Here is a 17,961-nt window from a genome sequence, read left to right on the forward strand (position 1 = left end):
GAGGAACTGTGATTAAGAACATAAGAACAAGCCAGCTGGATCAGACCACAGTCCATCTAGTCCAGCTCTCTGCTACTCGCAGTGGCCCACCAGGTGCCTTTGGGAGCTCACATGCAGGAGGTGAACGCAATGGCCTTCTGCGGCTGTTGCTCCCGATCACCTGGTCTGTTAAGGCATTTGCAATCTCAGATCAAAAAATTCAAGATTGGTAGCCATAAATCGACTTCTCCTCCATAAATCTGTCCAAGCCCTTTTTAAAGCTATCCATGTTAGTGGCCATCACCACCTCCTGTGGCAGCATATTCCAAACACCAATCACACGTTGCGTGAAGAAGTGTTTCCTTTTATTAATTCTAATTCTTCCCCCCAGCATTTTCAATGAATGCCCCCTGGTTCTAGTATTGTGAGAAAGAAAAATTTCTCTCTGTCAACATTTTCTACCCCATGCATAATTTTATAGACTTCAATCATATCCCCCCTCAGCCGCCTCCATTCCAAACTAAAGAGTCCTAAACGCTTCTCAGTGAATCAGTGGGAAATGTGAAGGTATAGATAAAAGTGTTTTCCACATGGGGACAGTGTCATGACCCTAGAGCAGGGGTCTTCAAACCATGGCCCTCCAGAAGTTCATGGACTACAAGTCCCATCAGCCCCTGCCAGGACTGCCAAGTGGTAGGACTCATGGGAATTGTAGTCTATGAACATTTGGAGGGCCATAGTTTGAAGACCCCTGCCCTAGAGACACCCTCACCATTTTCTTTATTTAAGCCTTAGTTGTACTCTTAGATAGAATGGGCTTAATTGTTTTTGTACAGCATTCTGTGGGAGGGAACCTTAGTTAGACCTTTAAGAAGCCCTCTATAGGTAAGAGCACTGTAGTATTTCTCATTAGTTAGCTATCTATTGTCGAAGGCTTTCACGGCCGGATTCAACTGGTTCTGGTGGGTTTTCCGGGCTATGTGGCCATGGTCTGGTGGATCTTGTTCCTAACCTTTTGCCTGCATCTTCAGAGGTGTATCACAGAAGGAAGCCTGTTACACACTGTGTGTCTGTGAAGTCTGGACACAGTGTGTAACAGACTTCCCTCTGTGATACACCTCTAAAGATGCCAGCCGCAGATGTAGGTGAAACGTTAGGAACAAGATCCACCAGACTCCAACCCCAACAAAACCACTGTTCAGAATAACTGTTTGTGTCAGTTAATTTAGTTTCAGGTGTCTGTAGAAGGCTGAAGACAGCAACATCCCAGACGTCTAAGATGTTAAGTATAAGATGTTAGAGATCTATACAACTCAGAGTAAGCAAGTTTCAACAGGATTGCAGGAAAAACAGAGTCCAGTTAAAGGACACTGGGAGAACTCAGAAGAAGCGTAAATGGACCAGACTTTCCTAGAAGCAGTTAAGGAAGTATTGGTGCCTGCAAGCTCTTCAATAATCTCCAGTTGTTTCCAGTTATCAGTTAGACTTCATGGGAGGAGTTGGAGTCCTAAACTTGAAATATTATTAAACCGTTTTTGAACAGTTACTCATTAGTCTACAGGTCTCACTTTCTGTTCTGGCCTTTCTGTTCTGGCTGGTGCAAGGCACCTGATATTAGATCGCTTGGGGAGCAGAACAGACGCAGGCCTGCATTCTTTCCAGGTTGCTACTGCAGCGGCTGATACAAAACAGCAAGGGGGCTTCCACTTGGCGGGTTTTCTCGTAGTATCCCTGGTTCCCCATAAGTTCACCTCCCCTGTATCATCAGAGCTCTTTCATCTTAATTTTTTTTTTAAAAAAAACCAGACATCGAATACTGTGCTATCAATATAATTATGACAGTCTGCGTATCACATTCTCTGAATTCCCAGGTCTTGTTTTAAAAAGTCTGCTGTCTGTATTAGGCATGCCAGCCCCCCAAGTGGGACCTAGGGATCGCTTGGAATGACAGCTCACCTCTCGACTACAGACAGTAGTTCCTCTGGAGAAAATGGATGCTTTGGAGCATAGGTGTCAAACTCGCGGCCCTCCAGATGTTATGGGCTACAGTTCCCATCATCCCCTGCCAGCATGAGGCTGGCAGGGGATGATGGGAACTGTAGTCCATAACATCTGGAGGGCCGCGAGTTTGACTCCTGTGCTTTGGAGGGTGGTTTCTATGGGCTGGCATTCCTAATACAGACAGCAGAGCAGGGCTTCCCCACCTGTAGGATTCGGCCTGCACAGAAGCGTGACCTGCTTCCAGCTGCTTGCAGTGCATTTGGAGTAAAGTGGTCGCAGAGAGGGCTGCTCCGTAAGCTCTCAAGGCTCTCAAGAACCCAAACACCTGTCCAAACAGGAACCATTTGGCTCGCTTCCTAAAAGCTGACGTGTGCCGTCAATCAGGGACTTTGACTGGCTCCCACTCGGCAATCAGATCCGCCTCCCCAGAAAGTATCAAAACACCAGCAGAGCGAGACTCACCTTAAAGTAAGGGAAGTGCTCGGTCATGAAATTGTAGATCTCGCTGACAGGGAGGCTTCCGGTCTTGCTGTTTTTGAGAGCCATGAAGATGAGAATGCTGGGGAACAGAAGGAGCAGCCATTAGCAGGGGCCAAACAACTAAAGAGACCCCAGATCTAGGGTTATAGCAAAAAATGGGGAACTGTGTCCATCAGTAGCAGCAAATCCATTCAAAGACTAAAAAGGCTGATTTCCACAGGAACTTTCATGAGTCCGAACTCACTTCTTCAGCCACGCAGAAAGTGAATTATTTTAGGAATACATGTGGGAAAAGCTACAGGAGGGGGACTGAGCATTGCAGAGGCTTGCATGAATGCCTTCATGAACCTTTCGAGGGTCATTCTTTGAGGAACTGAAAGGGACTCAGAGAGGGGTTTGGATGTCCAAACTCTCTTGGGATACAAAAAAAACTAGCGGGGTAAGGTGAATCCAACTGCTCAGGAAGAGGATTCTGAAATTTAGCGAAATTAACCAACAGCAATAGAAGGGTACAGTTGCCAACTTCCAAGCAGGGTCTGGAATTATAACTGTTCTGCAGACTGCTAACATCAGTTCCCCTGGAGAAAACGGCTTCTGTGAAGGGAGAATCCTACGGCAGAGGTCTCCAACGTGGGACCCGTGGGTGCCATGGTGCCAGTATTCACATTTTCTAACTCCTGCCAAATGTTTTTTTTAAGGAAGTGAGCGCCGTCAGGCAGGGCTTTTGCCCAGCACAGCTTCTGATTGATTATTAGCTGTTCAGATTTTTAAAATGTTGTTTTGACAGCAGCAGCCACCCCGGCACGAGGGTCCATATTGGCTACTGAAGTTAAGCCGTCAGGCAGCGATTGGAAGCCACGGAAACAATTCAGGTTGCTGCTGCGCCTTCGCACGGAGATGCTTCTTTTTTGGTTCCTCCTGCAACACATGTGTACCTACTTAGGCAGGCTGAAACGAACCCCCACAGCCATACTGATGTCCCACGGTACGACCGGCTGCGCCTGCATAGCTATACAATTGCAAGCTGCAAAAATATTTTAAAAAACGAAAAGGGGTCTCCTGACAACGGCAATGGCGGGCGGCTTCTCCCTGATCATGGAGGATGTGGTGGAAGGGAGGGAAACGAAGCGCCTCCTGCCTGGCCGTTTGCTTGGGAGAGGCTCCAACCTGGGATTTTTCAAAAGAATGGCTAGTTTAGTGATTTTTTAAAAAACGGGTTGGGGGAAATAAAAGGGGGCAGACTCGTTTTGGGGGCAGGGCGTGTGCAAAGTCCCCCCACCCAAAATGGGTTATGCATACATACATAAGCCTTCATTGGCATAGTCAGAAAAAAGTTACATGAATTGGGAACAATTGCATGGATACATGATAGATAAAAGGCCCCACGGGGTTATGTAGCATCCCACACCTGTGTTTCTTGGCCAGTGTGGAATGGGCCTTAGGGTTGCAACCTACAGGCGTGGCCGACAGGAAGTTGGCAGGCCATGAATTACAGCTGACCTCCAGACAAGACGTATCAGTTCCCTTGGAGAAGAGGTCTGTGGAACTGCACCCCACTGAGGCACCTATCTTCCCTAGAGGACAGAGGGCTGCCATTTTAAGGCTCTACCTCAATGTTGGCAACTGTAGCACTATTTATTATCCTAAGATTTCAGCCAAGACATGGAATTAATAACTCTAAGGCCATTTGTGCACTTGTGGTCTGCCCCGCAGTATGTGAACGTTCCCTTTGGGTCAGATTCTTGGTCGTATACAAGTTTCCCCCTCTCCTGAACTCCAAAGCAGGCAAAGTGTGATTTCCCCCTGCCTGTGCATGGAAAGTGAAGCAGAGCAATATGCGTTTTGCTTCCTCTGGGTTTTCGCTCCTCTCCGCCTTCTCCTGCCCATGCAGGAACAATTCCGCCCACTCCTCGTCGGGCATTTCCAGCAGATCAATTGGGCTTCTTCCTTTTTTATTTTGATGCCACGTGGAAAAAAAAGAAAAAAGGCAGCAAACAACCTCCTGAACCGGAAGCAGGGGTGGGCAAAATGGTGGCTGGGCTCAAAGGAACAGCGGGGCACCCCTCCTCCCCTTTGCATGTGAACTGAGAAATGCAGGGTCACTCCTCCACGGAGCAAACAGCCTCGGGGTAAGTACTCCATGCATAAAGGGCCTAATGAACAGAAGCAGCAGCAAGGACACTCTTCTTACCTAATGGTGTCAGTTTTGCTCCATGAAAACAAAACAAAAATCAGCAAAATTGGAACCTCATTTGACAGAACCCCACACAAGCCTAAGCCAGACCCCTGTCCATCTTTGTCACTAACGTCCACGGGCCGGTAGAAGTCTCTTTGCAAGCTCTGGCCTGGCTGGTGCTGCCTGTAGCTTCCTGACCCGCCCCCCCTTACCTGCAGGCTTCAGCCTGTGCAGAATCCTCCATGCATGCAAGGACGCTGGCTAAAAACTCTCAGGTCCTCAGGGAGGCCAAACGCTTGTCCGAACACAGAAGCTCTGGCCGGCTTCCTAACAGCTGAGAATGGTGAGTATTGGCCGGCTACTCTTCTCATTGCAACTGAAGTTACTCCTGGAGTGGGTGAAGGTAGCCTTTGGATTGAGGTGACTGTCAGATGATAGGCATAGGTGTCAAACTCATGGCCCTTCAGATGTTATGGACTACAGTTCCCATCATCCCCTGCCAGCATCATGGAACTGGAGTCCATAACATCTGGAGGGCAGCGAGTTTGACACCTGTGTTAGGGTTATGCATTTCCAGGTGAGGCCTGGAGATCTTGCAGAATCACAGTTGATCGCCAGACCACTGAGATTAGTTCGTCTGGATGAAATGGCAGATTCAGAGGTCAAAATCTGCGGCATTATGTCCCTGCTGGGCACCCTTCCCTTCCCAAACTCCATCCTCCCCTGGCTCCACCTCCAAATGTCCAGGAATTTTCCAACCTGGAGTTGGTAACCCAACTCTGTTAATCCAACCCAGAGTTGGTAACCCAGAGCCAGCATGGTGTAGTGTTTAAGAGCAGTTTTAATCTGGAGAACTGGGTTTGATTCCCCACTCTTCCATATGAAGTCTGTTGGGTGACCTTGGGCTAGTCTCTCCCAGAACTCTCCCAGTCGCAACTGCCTTGTAAGGCAGCGATGGCGAACCTTTGGCACTCCAGATGTTATGGACTACAATTCCCATCAGCCCCTGCCAGCACTCCAATCGGCCATGCTAGTAGGGGCTGATGGGAATTGTAGTCCATAACATCTGGAGTGCCAAAGGTTCACCACCATGGTTGTAAGGGGTCTGCAGTGGGGGGAGGAAGGGAAAGGAGTTTGTAAGGCACTTTGAGGCTCCTTGCAGTTGAGAAAAGCAGGGTATAAATCCAAACTCTTCTTCTATCCAATGGATAGAGAACTGGGCCATTCCTTGGCCAGTGCTGTAGGTATGTTTAGGTCTGCCAGGTCCCCCCCTGGCCACTGGCGAGGGATGGTGCCATAGACATGCAATATTAGGATTGCCAGGTCTTGCCTGACCACCAGCAGGGGATGGTGGGATCCAAAAATTTTAATAACGGGTTCCGATGGTGGTAGGATTCAAACAGTGGCGCCGCCACACACACGCACCTCCAGTCCCTATTGGGCAGGGAGGTTGCTTTAGTGACCCCTTCTTGGCACTCAGAAAAAATTAGTAACCACTTCTAGAGAAGTGGTGAGAACTGGTTGGATCCCACCTCTGGATGGGGGGGCAAGGTTTGTGAAGGAGGGGGTTAAATCCAAGGGCAGCAGAGTTGTAAATCACAAAGGAGTGTTGTAAGAACTCAGGAGCACACCGCAGCCTCAGCTTCATAGAAGTGGTCCTACATTGATTGTGCACAAAGTTGAGCACTCCGACAAAGTGCTCCACCAGACAGAGACATAAGTCACACTGAAGCAAAGTTCAGCACAGTCTTTTATACATATTGCTGTCCAATCATGGTGCAGATTCAATTATGCCCAGAAGGAGGCTGGGCCATATGACAACTGTCAAATAGATTTTGCTGAGAGTGCTCTGACAAGGTTGCCATATCCGGGTTGGGGAACTCCTTGAGATTTGGTGAGAAGACTGGGCGGCACAGTGGAGTGAGTACAGAGCCCTAGAGTCCACCCTCCAAAGAATTTATTTTCTCTGTAGTCGGGGATGAGCTGTAATTTTAGAAGAAGGAGGAGAAGGAGGAGAAGAAGAATAGTTTGGATTTATATCCCCCTTTCTCTCCTGTAAGGAGACTCAAGGTAGCTTACAAGCTCCTTTCCCTTCCTCTCCCCTCAACAAACACCTTGCGAGGTAGGTGGGGCTGAGAGAGCTCCGAAGAGCTGTGACTAGGCCAGGGTCACCCAGCAGGAATACAGGAGTGCAGAAACACATCTGGTTCACCAGATAAACGAGTCGCGTGGCATAGTGGTTAAGCGCTTGCACTGCCACTCGCATGGTCAGGAGTTCGAGCCCCCTGTGGGTCAGATATCCTGGCAGCTGGCTCATGGTCCACTCAGCCATCCATCCATTTCTTGGTCGGTAAATGAGTACCTAGCTCACAGCTAGAGAGTAAAGAATAGCCGGGGAAAGCAATGGCAAACAACCCACAGAAGAGCTTGCCAATAAAATCACTGCTTGCAGCGGTATCCCAGGGTCGGACACAACTGAAGGGGAAACTTTACTTTACTTTCACCAGATAGGCCTCTGCCACTCAGGTGGAGGAGTGGGGAATCAAACCCGGTTCTCCACCTGCTCTTAACCACTGCGCCATGCTGGGTCTCCCCGTTTCCCACCTGGAAGCCGGCATCCCTAAGTTTGTCGCCTCTCCCTAGTATTGAACTGGGGTGTTTGCTGTTCGACAAGATGGGTCCTGTTGATTGGGAACTCCAAGCGTTACCAAATGGCAGAGGCATTAGACAACATGGTGACCCTTGGGGAAAAGGGTGAAAGTGCGGATCGGCTTACCTGTATGAGTAGATGGGCTTTGGAAACAGTGGCTGTTGCTGTTCCTGGTTGTTTTGAGGGGCTATTCTTTGGTATGGGTAGTGAGATGCAGAGATGTAGGTCACAGGATAGCTGCCTCCAGGGGAATACTGGCAAGGCAATGGAAAGCAATGCAAAAGGGTTTAGAAGAAAGTCAAAAACATGGGGCCCAAGTTTGAATCTTTGGCCATTTATGCACTTGTGGTCTGCTTCACATTGAGCACACATTCCTTTTGGGCTGAATTCTCAGATACGCACATGTTTTCTTCTCTCCGGAACTCACCGCGCCTTAGATCAGAAAATCACTGCCGTTTCCAAAACCTCTGAAAGCATGACTTTTTCTCTTGCTTTGCGGGGGATGCGTTTGGTTCGTATCGGGTTTTCTTGCTCCTCCCTGCTTTTCCCTGCCCACCCGACGGCAGTTTCTCTTCAGGGTGGCAATTCAGAGCGATTGGAAGAGCTTTCTTTTTTATTTTAACACTGCTGGTCTACTGCAGGAGCAGTAAAAGCTACATGAAATTTACATGTTCTAGCAAAATAATGCTGGGGAAAATGGCTGCTTTGGAAAGCGACCCCGTGGCATTCAACCTCATTGATGTCCTTCCCCTCCCTCAGCATGGTGCAGTGGCTAAGAGCCGTTGGATTCTAATGTGGTGAATCGGGTTTTATTCCCCACTCCTCCACCTGAGTGGCAGGTGAACCAGATGTGTTTCTGCACTCCCACATTCCTGCTGAGTGACCTTGGGCTGCTCACAGTTCTCTCTGAACTCTCTCAGCCCCACCTGCCTCACAAGGTGTCTGTTGTGGGGAGAGGAAGGGAGCTGGTAAGCCACCTTGAGTCTCCTTACAGGAGAGAAAGGTGGGGTATAAATCCAAACCTCCCCCTCCCCCTCCCCTACTACTTTCCTAGTCCTACTTTCCTACTCCTGCTTTCTGCTTTCTGCTCTGTGCTTTCTGCTGCTGCTGCTGCTGCTGCTGCTGCTTCTGCTTCTTCTTCTTCTTCTTCTTCTTCTGCTTCTGCTTCTGCTTCTGCTTCTGCTTCTGCTTCTTCTTCTTCTTCTTCTTCTTCTTCTTCTTCTTCTTCTTCTTCTTCTTCTTCTTCTTCTTCTTCTTCTTCTTCTTCTTCTTCTTCTTCTTCTTCTTCTTCTTCTTCTTCTTCTTCTTCTTCTTCTTCTTCTTCTTCTTCTTCTTCTTCTTCTTCTTCTTCTTCTTCTTCTTCTTCTTCAAACCTTGCCCTCCTCAGGCTTTGCCCCCCAAATATCCAGGCAATTCCCAATCAGCAGCTATCGATCCTATCCTCAATATAGGGTCCAGGCTCATATTTGGGGAGCAAACATTCCTACCTGGGGCAGGGCATTCACTTCCCAGGCCCCACTGCAGAAGTCCTTTCAAAGGTTTTGTATTTCACACGATGTCCTGACTGATATGTCCATTCAGGGAGGGGATTTCAGAGTCTCTGATGTTTGCACAGCTCATGGGCCGACAGGTGAGGGGTACAGGAATCCCATACTAGCTCCAATGGGAGACACATGGTTTTGATGACTTAACTACCGGCCTGGAGACTGCCCTGAAGGCATTCTCCTGCCCTTCCCATTTGTGGCTACCCGGCCTGGCAAAAAAGGGATTGGTGTGGCAGAGTAATTTTGAGTTTATTGGTTTCAGTGTCTTCTTGGAAGTTGGGGTTGGAGCTGGCTGAAGTGCCTTTTTAAAGCTATTCCTATTTTATTGGTTTCGGGGGAATGAAGGCCGGGGAGGGTCTGATTGGGGCACTGGGCGTTGGCAGCGACAGTGCCAGGGTTGGCACAAAAGAGGTCATTGTTCTGTGTCACATGGGCAGGTGGCTGTTTGGCTTGGTTGGGCAGGTCAGCAAGGAGATGGTTTCTTTGTGAGTCATTCTCCCCTCGCCCCTGTAATAGGCAGGGCACGTCTGTTTTTCATCCAGGGCAAAAAGGGAGCTGACCTCCTCCCGGGAATGAATCAGAGAATCAGAGAGTTGGAAGAGACCCCCAAAGGTCATCAAGTCCAACCTTCTGCAATGCAGGAACACATAATCAAAGGTGACCATCCAGCCTCTCTTTAAAAACCTCCAAAGAAGGAGTCTCCACCACACTCTGAGGTAGAGCATTCCACCGTCGAACTGTCAGGAATTCTTTTCCTGATGTTTAGGTGGAATCTCTTTTCATGCACCTCGAACCCATTACTTCTGGTCCTAGTCTCTGGAGCAGCAGAAAACAAGCTTGTTCCCTCACTCACATGACATCCCTTCAGATATGTAAACCTGGCTATCATGTCACCTCTTAACCTGCTCTTCACCAAACTAAACATCCCCAGCTCCCTAAGCCTCTCCTTGTAGGGCAGTGGTGGCGAACCTATGGCACGGGTGCCAGAGGTGGCACTCAGAGCTCTCTCTGTGAGTGCCAGAGTCCCCCCCCCCCCAAAACACATCTAGGCTGGCCTGGGCTACTGGGCTCAATTATTAGCATTAAAGACCTAGTTTTGGGGAAGCAGTGTAGGTAACCCTGTTAAGCACTGTTAAACCCCACTGATTTTCATGCAAAGAACTAAAGCACGATCCTTTACCTGGGAGTAAGCTCGGTTGCTGGCAATGGGGCTTGCTTCTGAGTAAACCCTCCTAGGGTCGTGATTCACCCGTTGGAAGAGTTGCACGGTTGCTTCAAAGCAAAGCCACCGACTACCACCAGGCTTACTCCAACCTTTTTTCCTAAACTAAGACCTCAGTATTCAGGTTAAATTGCCGTGTTGGCACTTTGCGATATATAAGTGGGTTTTGGGTTGCAATTTGGACACTCAGTCTCGAAAAGGTTCGCTATCACTGTTGTAGGGCATGGATTCCAGACCTTTTACCATTTTGGTTGCCCTCCTCTGGACACGTTCTAGAGAGAGGGACCAGCTTCGTTGAGAACCCCAGGAGCCAATTTGACAATAATCTGGGCTTCTGGTCCTCATACGCAACAAGGTTGTTTTCATACTGAAACTCAAATTCTAGGAATAACAATTGGGGCGGTAAAAGAGGTCGCTCAATCAGTCCAAGAGTTTGAGGCGGGGCTAATGGAAGAGGTGTCGAAAAGAAGTAGGGCAGGTAGAGGTTTCACAAAAGAAAAAGTAAGCAGGATGCAAAAAAGAGCCATTTTGCCTTGAAAACTGCAAGCTAGAGAGAGCCAACTCAAGGATGCAAGGAAATGCTTTTTCACACCCTCCACGGACTTGCGTGAAACTCAGCTGATACTAGGAAGAACATCCCTAGCTTTGCAAATTACTTTTCATCAGGGAGGCTATTAGCTGTAATTGCTAAGAAGAGACCCCCTGCCCCAATCAGATGCTTTCTACCTAAAATTCAAATTCCGGTCAGGGAAGGTATATAGATTTCCCGGTTAAATAGAACAATTTTTTTACATCCTTGCTGCTTACAGATACTAATCCTAATGTAACATACAGTGCTGCTAGGTTTTGTGTAGCAGCTATTGAGATATGTCGCAGGATAGTCTGTATTACTAAGCAGGGCTAATGATCTGATAGTTATAGCCTTTTATTTACCAATTTTATTGCCTCCCCTATGCCTATCCCCTCTTGTACAATAGTTTTATAGTCCTTTTAATAGTTTTTAAAACGTTTGTTCCCTTTTAATACTCATGCTTCTGTCCTATTGTTTTATATTTCCATGTTTTTAATGTTTTCAATTTTCCATTATCAGTAGAATCTTTTGGGTATATATTTACAACTTCAAAACATTTCATCTTTTATTCATATTTTATTTGCCCTGTGCTGGTCTATGACTGTAATAAAGATTGATTGATTGATTGAAGGATGGATGGATTGAATTCAGGTCAGTGCAGGTGAGCTTACCTGGGGGAAAGAGTGGGAGGGACAATACATCTGGGGCACTTGGGGCTGGCAGCAGAACAAGCTCGGCTGCCCCTCCAGGAGGGACGTTTTCATTTTGATCTCTGGATCCTGCTGAGAAAAATAGAATAGCATATCAGAACAGAAACACAAAGGATTCATTGCAAAGCAAATACCAATCAACTGTCCCACAGATGCCGCCATTTAATAGCTCCATGACAATATGAAGAAAACAAACTGATTCCTTGGAAGAAACTCACAGCAACGAATATTGTCCGCCCTGCCTCCGTTTTGTTCTGTGAGGTAGTTTAGGTTGAATAACAGTGGCCCTTTCCCCACTTCAAAAGTGAAAGTGGAGGGGACCCCTGCTCCGTGTTCGGCGCTCGCTCGGTTTCAAAAAGGTGTACTTCCGACTAGGATCCGAAATGACGTGCGCTGAGGGGTGAGAGGAGCGGCAGAATCGGGGTGACTGCGTTGTCGCTGCGTTGTCACTGCTGGTGTAGTGGGGAGTGCTGCAGGACCCTGGGGTATTTGCCGTGAGGAGCGCGCATCTAATGGTGGGTGGGGAATCGACCAGTGATGGGCCCACAGTCAGCATAGCAGAGTAAGGATTTGAACCAGTGCCTTCCCAGTTTTGGCCCAACCTGCTAACCAGTTATGCAGTGCTGACTGTGTCGCTCAGACCTCTAGTAAAGACAGAATGTGCCTGACTGTCAATTAATGTGTTCACACATTCCCTCCCCACCCTCAATCTTCAAAGTGTTATAGAGATAATAAAACAGGAACGTGAGTTTGGGTGTGAGTGCGTGCGTTTGTGCGCACACACAGATGAATGCACGGCATTTTCGTACCATTTCCCAGGAAAGATATTGGAAACACAGGCCCTCGATAGACAAATTAAATTGTACGGAGAAGATGTTGCTGTTTCTATACATTTGTGAGCTGCTGCAACATAGATGAGTTCATTTCCCAGATTTTGCCAACATTTGGGAGATTTCCACCCTTCTTTTCCATGAATACAGTTGAGATCTGCTACAACTTAGAGTATTGGCCGATACATTTTAAATTAAAAGGAGAAGAAGAAGAAGAAGAAGAAGAAGAAGAAGAAGAAGAAGAAGAAGAAGAAGAAGGGGAGGAGGAGGAGGAGGAGGAGGAGGAGGAGGAGGAGGAAGAAGAGTAGGAGGAGGAGTTTGGATTTATATCCCACCTTTCTCTCCTGTAAGGAGACTCAAGGTGGCTTATGAGTTCCTCCATTCTCTCCATTGTGAGAACTTCCCATTTACACCCACCCTTTGCTTCCTGTTTCTCAACCAGTTGATATCAGTTCCAAACGCTGCAGCCTCTCCTCATAAGGAAGGTGCTCAAATCCCTCAATCATCCTCGTTGCCCTTCTCTGCACTTTTTCTATCTCTTCGATATCCTTTTTGGGATGTGGCGACCAGAACTGAACACAGTACTCCAAGTGCGGTCGCACCACTGCTTTATATAAGGGCATGACAATCTTTACAGTTTTATTATCAATTCCTTTTCTAATTATCCCCAGCATAGAGTTTGCCTTTTTCACAGCTGCCATGCATTGAGTTGACATTCCCATGGAACCATCAACTAAAACACCCAAATCCCTTTCCTGGTCTGTGACTGATAGCACTGACCCCTGTAGCGTGTACGTGAAGTTTGGATTTTTTGCCCCTATGTGTATCACTTTACATTTTGCTACATTGAACTGCATTTGCCATTTCTTAGCCCACTCACCTAATTTATAAAGGTCCGCTTGGAGCTCTTCACAATCCTTTGCGGTTCTTACCGCCCTACATAATTTGGTGTCATCTGCAAACTTGGCCACCATGCTACCCACCCCTACTTCCAGGTCATTTATGAATAGGTTAAAGAACACTGGTCCCAAAACGGATCCTTGGGGGACACCACTCCTTACATATCTCCATTGTGAGAACTTCCCATTTACACCCACCCTTTGCTTCCTGTTTCTCAACCAGTTTTTAATTCATAGGAGGACTTCCCCTCTTATTCCTTGATTTATTCTAGGGACTCACCATCACTTGAGAGTGTTGTTCCTGCCCTGGATTATTATACTGTTGAGTGTTACACCAAGAGGACTCTGAGGAGAGGTTGGGAACGTGCGTGATGTACACCTCGGCCTCTCCCGTGACAGTGGGCCCAGCGATCTCCTCAAAACCATCCATGATTGCGAGTTTGAAGGGGTGCATGTCCATAGGCGGGGTCTGGAGGGTCTCCGGAAAGACTTCTTCTGCGAACTGCCTTTTGTACGGATGGAAGGGATTCCGGACGCTGTTTTTGAGGAACCTGTCCCGGGTGGTTTCCTCGTAGCTGTACCGCCTGAATTTCTCAGCCGCCGAAGGGACTTTGAATAAATCCTTCTCAGTGCGAATGCCTCTCCTATAGATAGGATCAGAAGGCGAGGAAGAAGGGCTGGGGCTCTGGGAAGAGTCTGAATTTGTCCTCTCCGTCCGGTTTTCTCCATCGTACGGCTGGCAACAGAAGCTGGGGCTTTCCTGCAGGCCAACATACACAGTGAAAGACCGGGAGTTTTGGGGATCCAGTACATTATTGGGGGCTCTATTCTGAATCTTTCAATTTCCTGAGCAAACTCAGCAACTCACCACTGAAGCCCCCTTGGGAAGCTTGCGAGAATATAACGGAGGTTCATGTTTCTATTTGTCATTGATGAAAAATTTAAAAGGGATATAACAAAGAGGATCTAGCATTTGCTTACAAGGACCCATTGAAAAGTTACAAGTGAGGAGACCTGTAAGGACTCGTGAGTGGAGGTGGGATTGGGATCTAATTGCCCCACTCCTTTTCTCTCTCTCGCTTTCCCTCTTTGCCTCTCTCTGGCTGTATCTAAGCCAGGGGTGTCCAACTCTGCCCTCCAGATGTTAATGGATTACAATTCCCATCAGCCCTGCAGGAATGGTAGTCCATGAACATCTGGAGGGGCACGTTTTCCCCTTTACTGCATTTCCACCAACCTAACGTGTTTTTTTTTTTGCCATCAAGTCACAGCTGACTCACAACAACCTTGGAGGGTGTTTAAGGCAAGAAACGTTCAGAGGTGGTTTGCTATTGCTTGCCTCCATGACACACCTGTGGTATTCCTTGGAGGTCTCCATCCAAATCAGAGGCGCAGCTAGGGAAAATGGAGCCTAGGGCAAAAAGGGGGTGGATTTACAGAGAGAACCTGGGGGACATTTGAGGGTGCCTGTCAGAAGAGCAATGTTTAAGCTAACACTACCAAAATTTTAGGCTATCTTCAGGAGACTCTCCTGATGATACCACCCAGGTTTATGAAGTTTGGTTCAGGGGGTCCCAAAAGGGTAGCCCCTCTACTATTAGCTCCCTTTGGAAACAATGGGAGATGGGGGCACCCCCTTTGGGGGTCCATAACTTTGGACCCCCTGAACCAAACTTCACCAAACCTGGCTGGTATCATCAGGAGTGTCACCTGACGATAACCTGAAATTTTTGGTGCTGCTAAAAACTGCTCCCTCTACTGACCGACAAAGTAAAAACACTGAAAATACCAACAAAAATTAGAAATGAGCCCAATGTTTTCTGCGCCCCCAATGGTGGGCGCCCGGGACATTTGTCCTCGGATGTCCCCATTGTAGCTACGCCTCTGATCCAAATACTTGCCAGGGTCGAGAATGAGACTAGCCCAAGGTCACCCAAGCACCTTTACCACTGTACCATGCTGACTGTCTCCAATCTATCTATCATTTTCTGTTCCTCCTGTGGCAGCCTCTGCTCTTTGCACCCATACCTTTTCTTTCCCCCCTTTTTTGAGCCTCCTACCTCCAGCTTCACCTTCCTTCTTTCCCATCTCTTATCATATTTAGCGCCCCCCCCCCCCCCCACACACACCAGGTTGATAGAAACTGAAGTTTAGATTCTTTGGTAACCTGGGTTAGGGGGTGCCGGCCAACCTGCCAAATGATCACTGAGATCTCACACTGTTTTCTCATGAGATCTTGGAGTCATTCTTCTCTTAAAAAGTAGATATTCCTTCTAGGACGGTAGGGAGATTTTTTTTAACAACTCTACAATGTATTTTTTTTTCATATTTCAAATTTTTCTGCAATTCAGTACCGTCCCCCCAGGCTTGTTAAAAAAACCACCTCTCTATCTGCACGTGGCCAAGTTGTGCATGTTTTTTTTTAATCCATGCTCTGAGGCCATTGCTCAGAATTAGACATAACAAGTGGGGACCCGCGAGAAACTCACAGGGAAATTCCCTCAGTGGTCCCTGCTTTCTCCCCTTGCTTATGACACCTGCTCGCAGCTACCTTTCTCCAGTCCTTCCTCCTAGGTCTTCATCTCCCATTTCCTTCCTGTCACATCTTCCTTGTTCTTCCCCTACGAACCCCTCCCAAACTGGTCCCCACGGCCCCCAATCCTCCTGCTTTTCTGTAACCACCACTTCCTCATCAGGAGGGAAGGAAGTCAATTGCAGGTGGAAACAGGTGCTAACCACTGACTAAGGGAGCCCAGAGTGGTCCACTGCCTATCTCCTAGTCCATAAAGCTTTGTCGCCTCCAGCTGCCACTCTCCCCCCACAGCGGTTCCCATTGATTTAGGGGTCTACTGAGTACCAGACTGGCCACTGCCTCCCTCCCCCCCAAAAAACATTGCAGGCTTTCATACCCCACCTCCTCCAGCCACTACCTTTTCCTCCACCCAATAGCCCTCCCCCCCCCAATTCATCACGGGGGTTGCTAAGCAACCTTAAAGATGGTGCCCGATCTCGTGACATGATGCCACATGATCTCTGTTAGTCGTGGAGATTTGTAAATCCCTGTCAATTTTCCCTCCATTTTTCAGATGTGATACAAACAAAAGGACGTCCATAGCACTGAACCTAATACCACTTTACACCATGGATACCTTTAAGGCAAAGGTGTCAAACTAGCAGCTCTCCAGATGTTATGGACTACAGTTCCCATAATCCCCTGCCAACATGATTCTGGCAGGGGATGATGGGAACTGTAGTCCATAACATCTGGAGGGGCGCAAGTTTGACACCTGTGCTTTAAGGCCATTAACAGACTTGGACCTGCATACTTGAGGGACCATGTCTCCCCATATTGCCCCACTAGGACCCTACGATCATTGGAGGGGTACCTATTAGAGGTCCCTGGCCCAAAACACGTCCGGCTGGCCTCCACTAGGGACAGGGCTTTTACAGTCCTGACTCCTGGCCCCTCTTTGGTGGAACAGATTCCCTAGAGAGACTAGGGCCCTGCGGGACTTGTCGAATTTCCAAAGGGCCTGTAAAATGGACCTGTTTCGCCAGGCATTTGGCCAGCCAGGCTGAAGTATGTTCTAATTTCCCCGGCCTCCAGATGGGCTCACGGATGGGGGGTGTTTTCATCGCCATCTGAATTTTTAACTTAATTTAATTTGTAATTTGTATTGTATAGGTTTTAAAAATTGTTACTATATGATTGGATTTTGTTGTACACCGCCCTGAGTCCTTCCAGGGGACTAACAAATTTAAAGAATAAATACATAAAATGGAAAAAAAAATACACTGTAGGTGACATTTGGCAAACTCACCGATAACTTTATAGCACAAAACAAGCTACCACAGCCAAGAATAGAAAGCATTAGTGTGATTGTTATGACTCAATCATCAGGCCACTCAGCTCAACACACAGCAATCATCACACAACACCTTCCTCATAAAAGTTGATAACTCTATCAACTGTTGGACACTTGAATGGAACCTGTGGATTTTGGAGGCATGATACCATCAAGCGCCAGGTGACATTTATAAGCAGTTACAGGTGTGTTTTCACTGGACACCTGGGTGCACGATGATGCAAAGAGAAAGATGAACTAGAAGGTCTCTGGGTCCCTCCAGCAAAGCACATGTGATATTCTAAAGAAGGGCCCCAACGAGGCAACCCTATGACACCTGCCAGCCCCTTTTCTAGTGCCCGCCAGAAGTCACTTTTTAGGAAGTGAAAAAGAAGAAGAAGAGTTTGGATTTGTACCCCACCTTTCTCTCCTGTAAGGAGACTCAAGGTGGCTTACAAGCTCCTGTCCCTTCCTCTCCCCACAACCGATACCTTGTGAGGGAGGTGGGGCTGAGAGAGTTCCAAAAAACTGTGACTAGCCCAAGGTAACCCAGCAGGAATGTAGGAGTGCGGAAACACACCTGGTTCACCAGATAAGCCTCCGCCACTCAGGTGGAAGAGTGGGGAATCAAACCCAGTTCTCCAGATTAGAATCCGCCTGCTCTTAACCGCTACGCCACGCTGAGTGGGGCCAGGTAGGGCTTTTGTGATTGGCTGTGGAGATTTTTTTAAAAACTTGCTTTGACAGCAGTTGCCACCACAGCACAAGGATGTACGCTGGTACTGCAGATAAGATGTGGCAATCATTTTGTGGTGAGTTCTGCCTCCTGCGGCCACCATTTTGTGACAGACGTTTTGTCGCTGTGCCCACCATGCCATGCCAGAATGCCAGGCTCAAAAAGGTCGGGAACCCCTATTCTAAAGGACCTAAGCTTTGAACAGCCAGGTATTCCTGGTCATATTGAGGAGATAGAAAAAGTGCAGAGAAGGGCAACAAGGATGATTGAGGGACTGGAGCACCTTCCCTATGAGGAGAGGCTGCAGCGTTTGGGACT

The 17,961-nt window shown here is 47.9% G+C and overlaps 1 protein-coding gene across 1 annotated transcript in view; it reads right to left on the reverse strand.

The window, feature by feature from the left end:
- FOXN1 (forkhead box N1) overlaps nucleotides 1-17,961 on the reverse strand; it is a 56,380-nt gene that overhangs the window by 9,236 nt on the left and 29,183 nt on the right. Inside the window, 4 exon segments of the mRNA XM_048518534.1 lie at nucleotides 2,443-2,539; nucleotides 7,413-7,540; nucleotides 11,295-11,405; nucleotides 13,343-13,822. Of these exon segments, the coding sequence (XP_048374491.1) occupies nucleotides 2,443-2,539; nucleotides 7,413-7,540; nucleotides 11,295-11,405; nucleotides 13,343-13,822 (816 nt within the window).

This window comes from Sphaerodactylus townsendi, linkage group LG16 (assembly GCF_021028975.2).
Source record: "Sphaerodactylus townsendi isolate TG3544 linkage group LG16, MPM_Stown_v2.3, whole genome shotgun sequence".
NCBI lineage: Eukaryota > Metazoa > Chordata > Lepidosauria > Squamata > Sphaerodactylidae > Sphaerodactylus > Sphaerodactylus townsendi.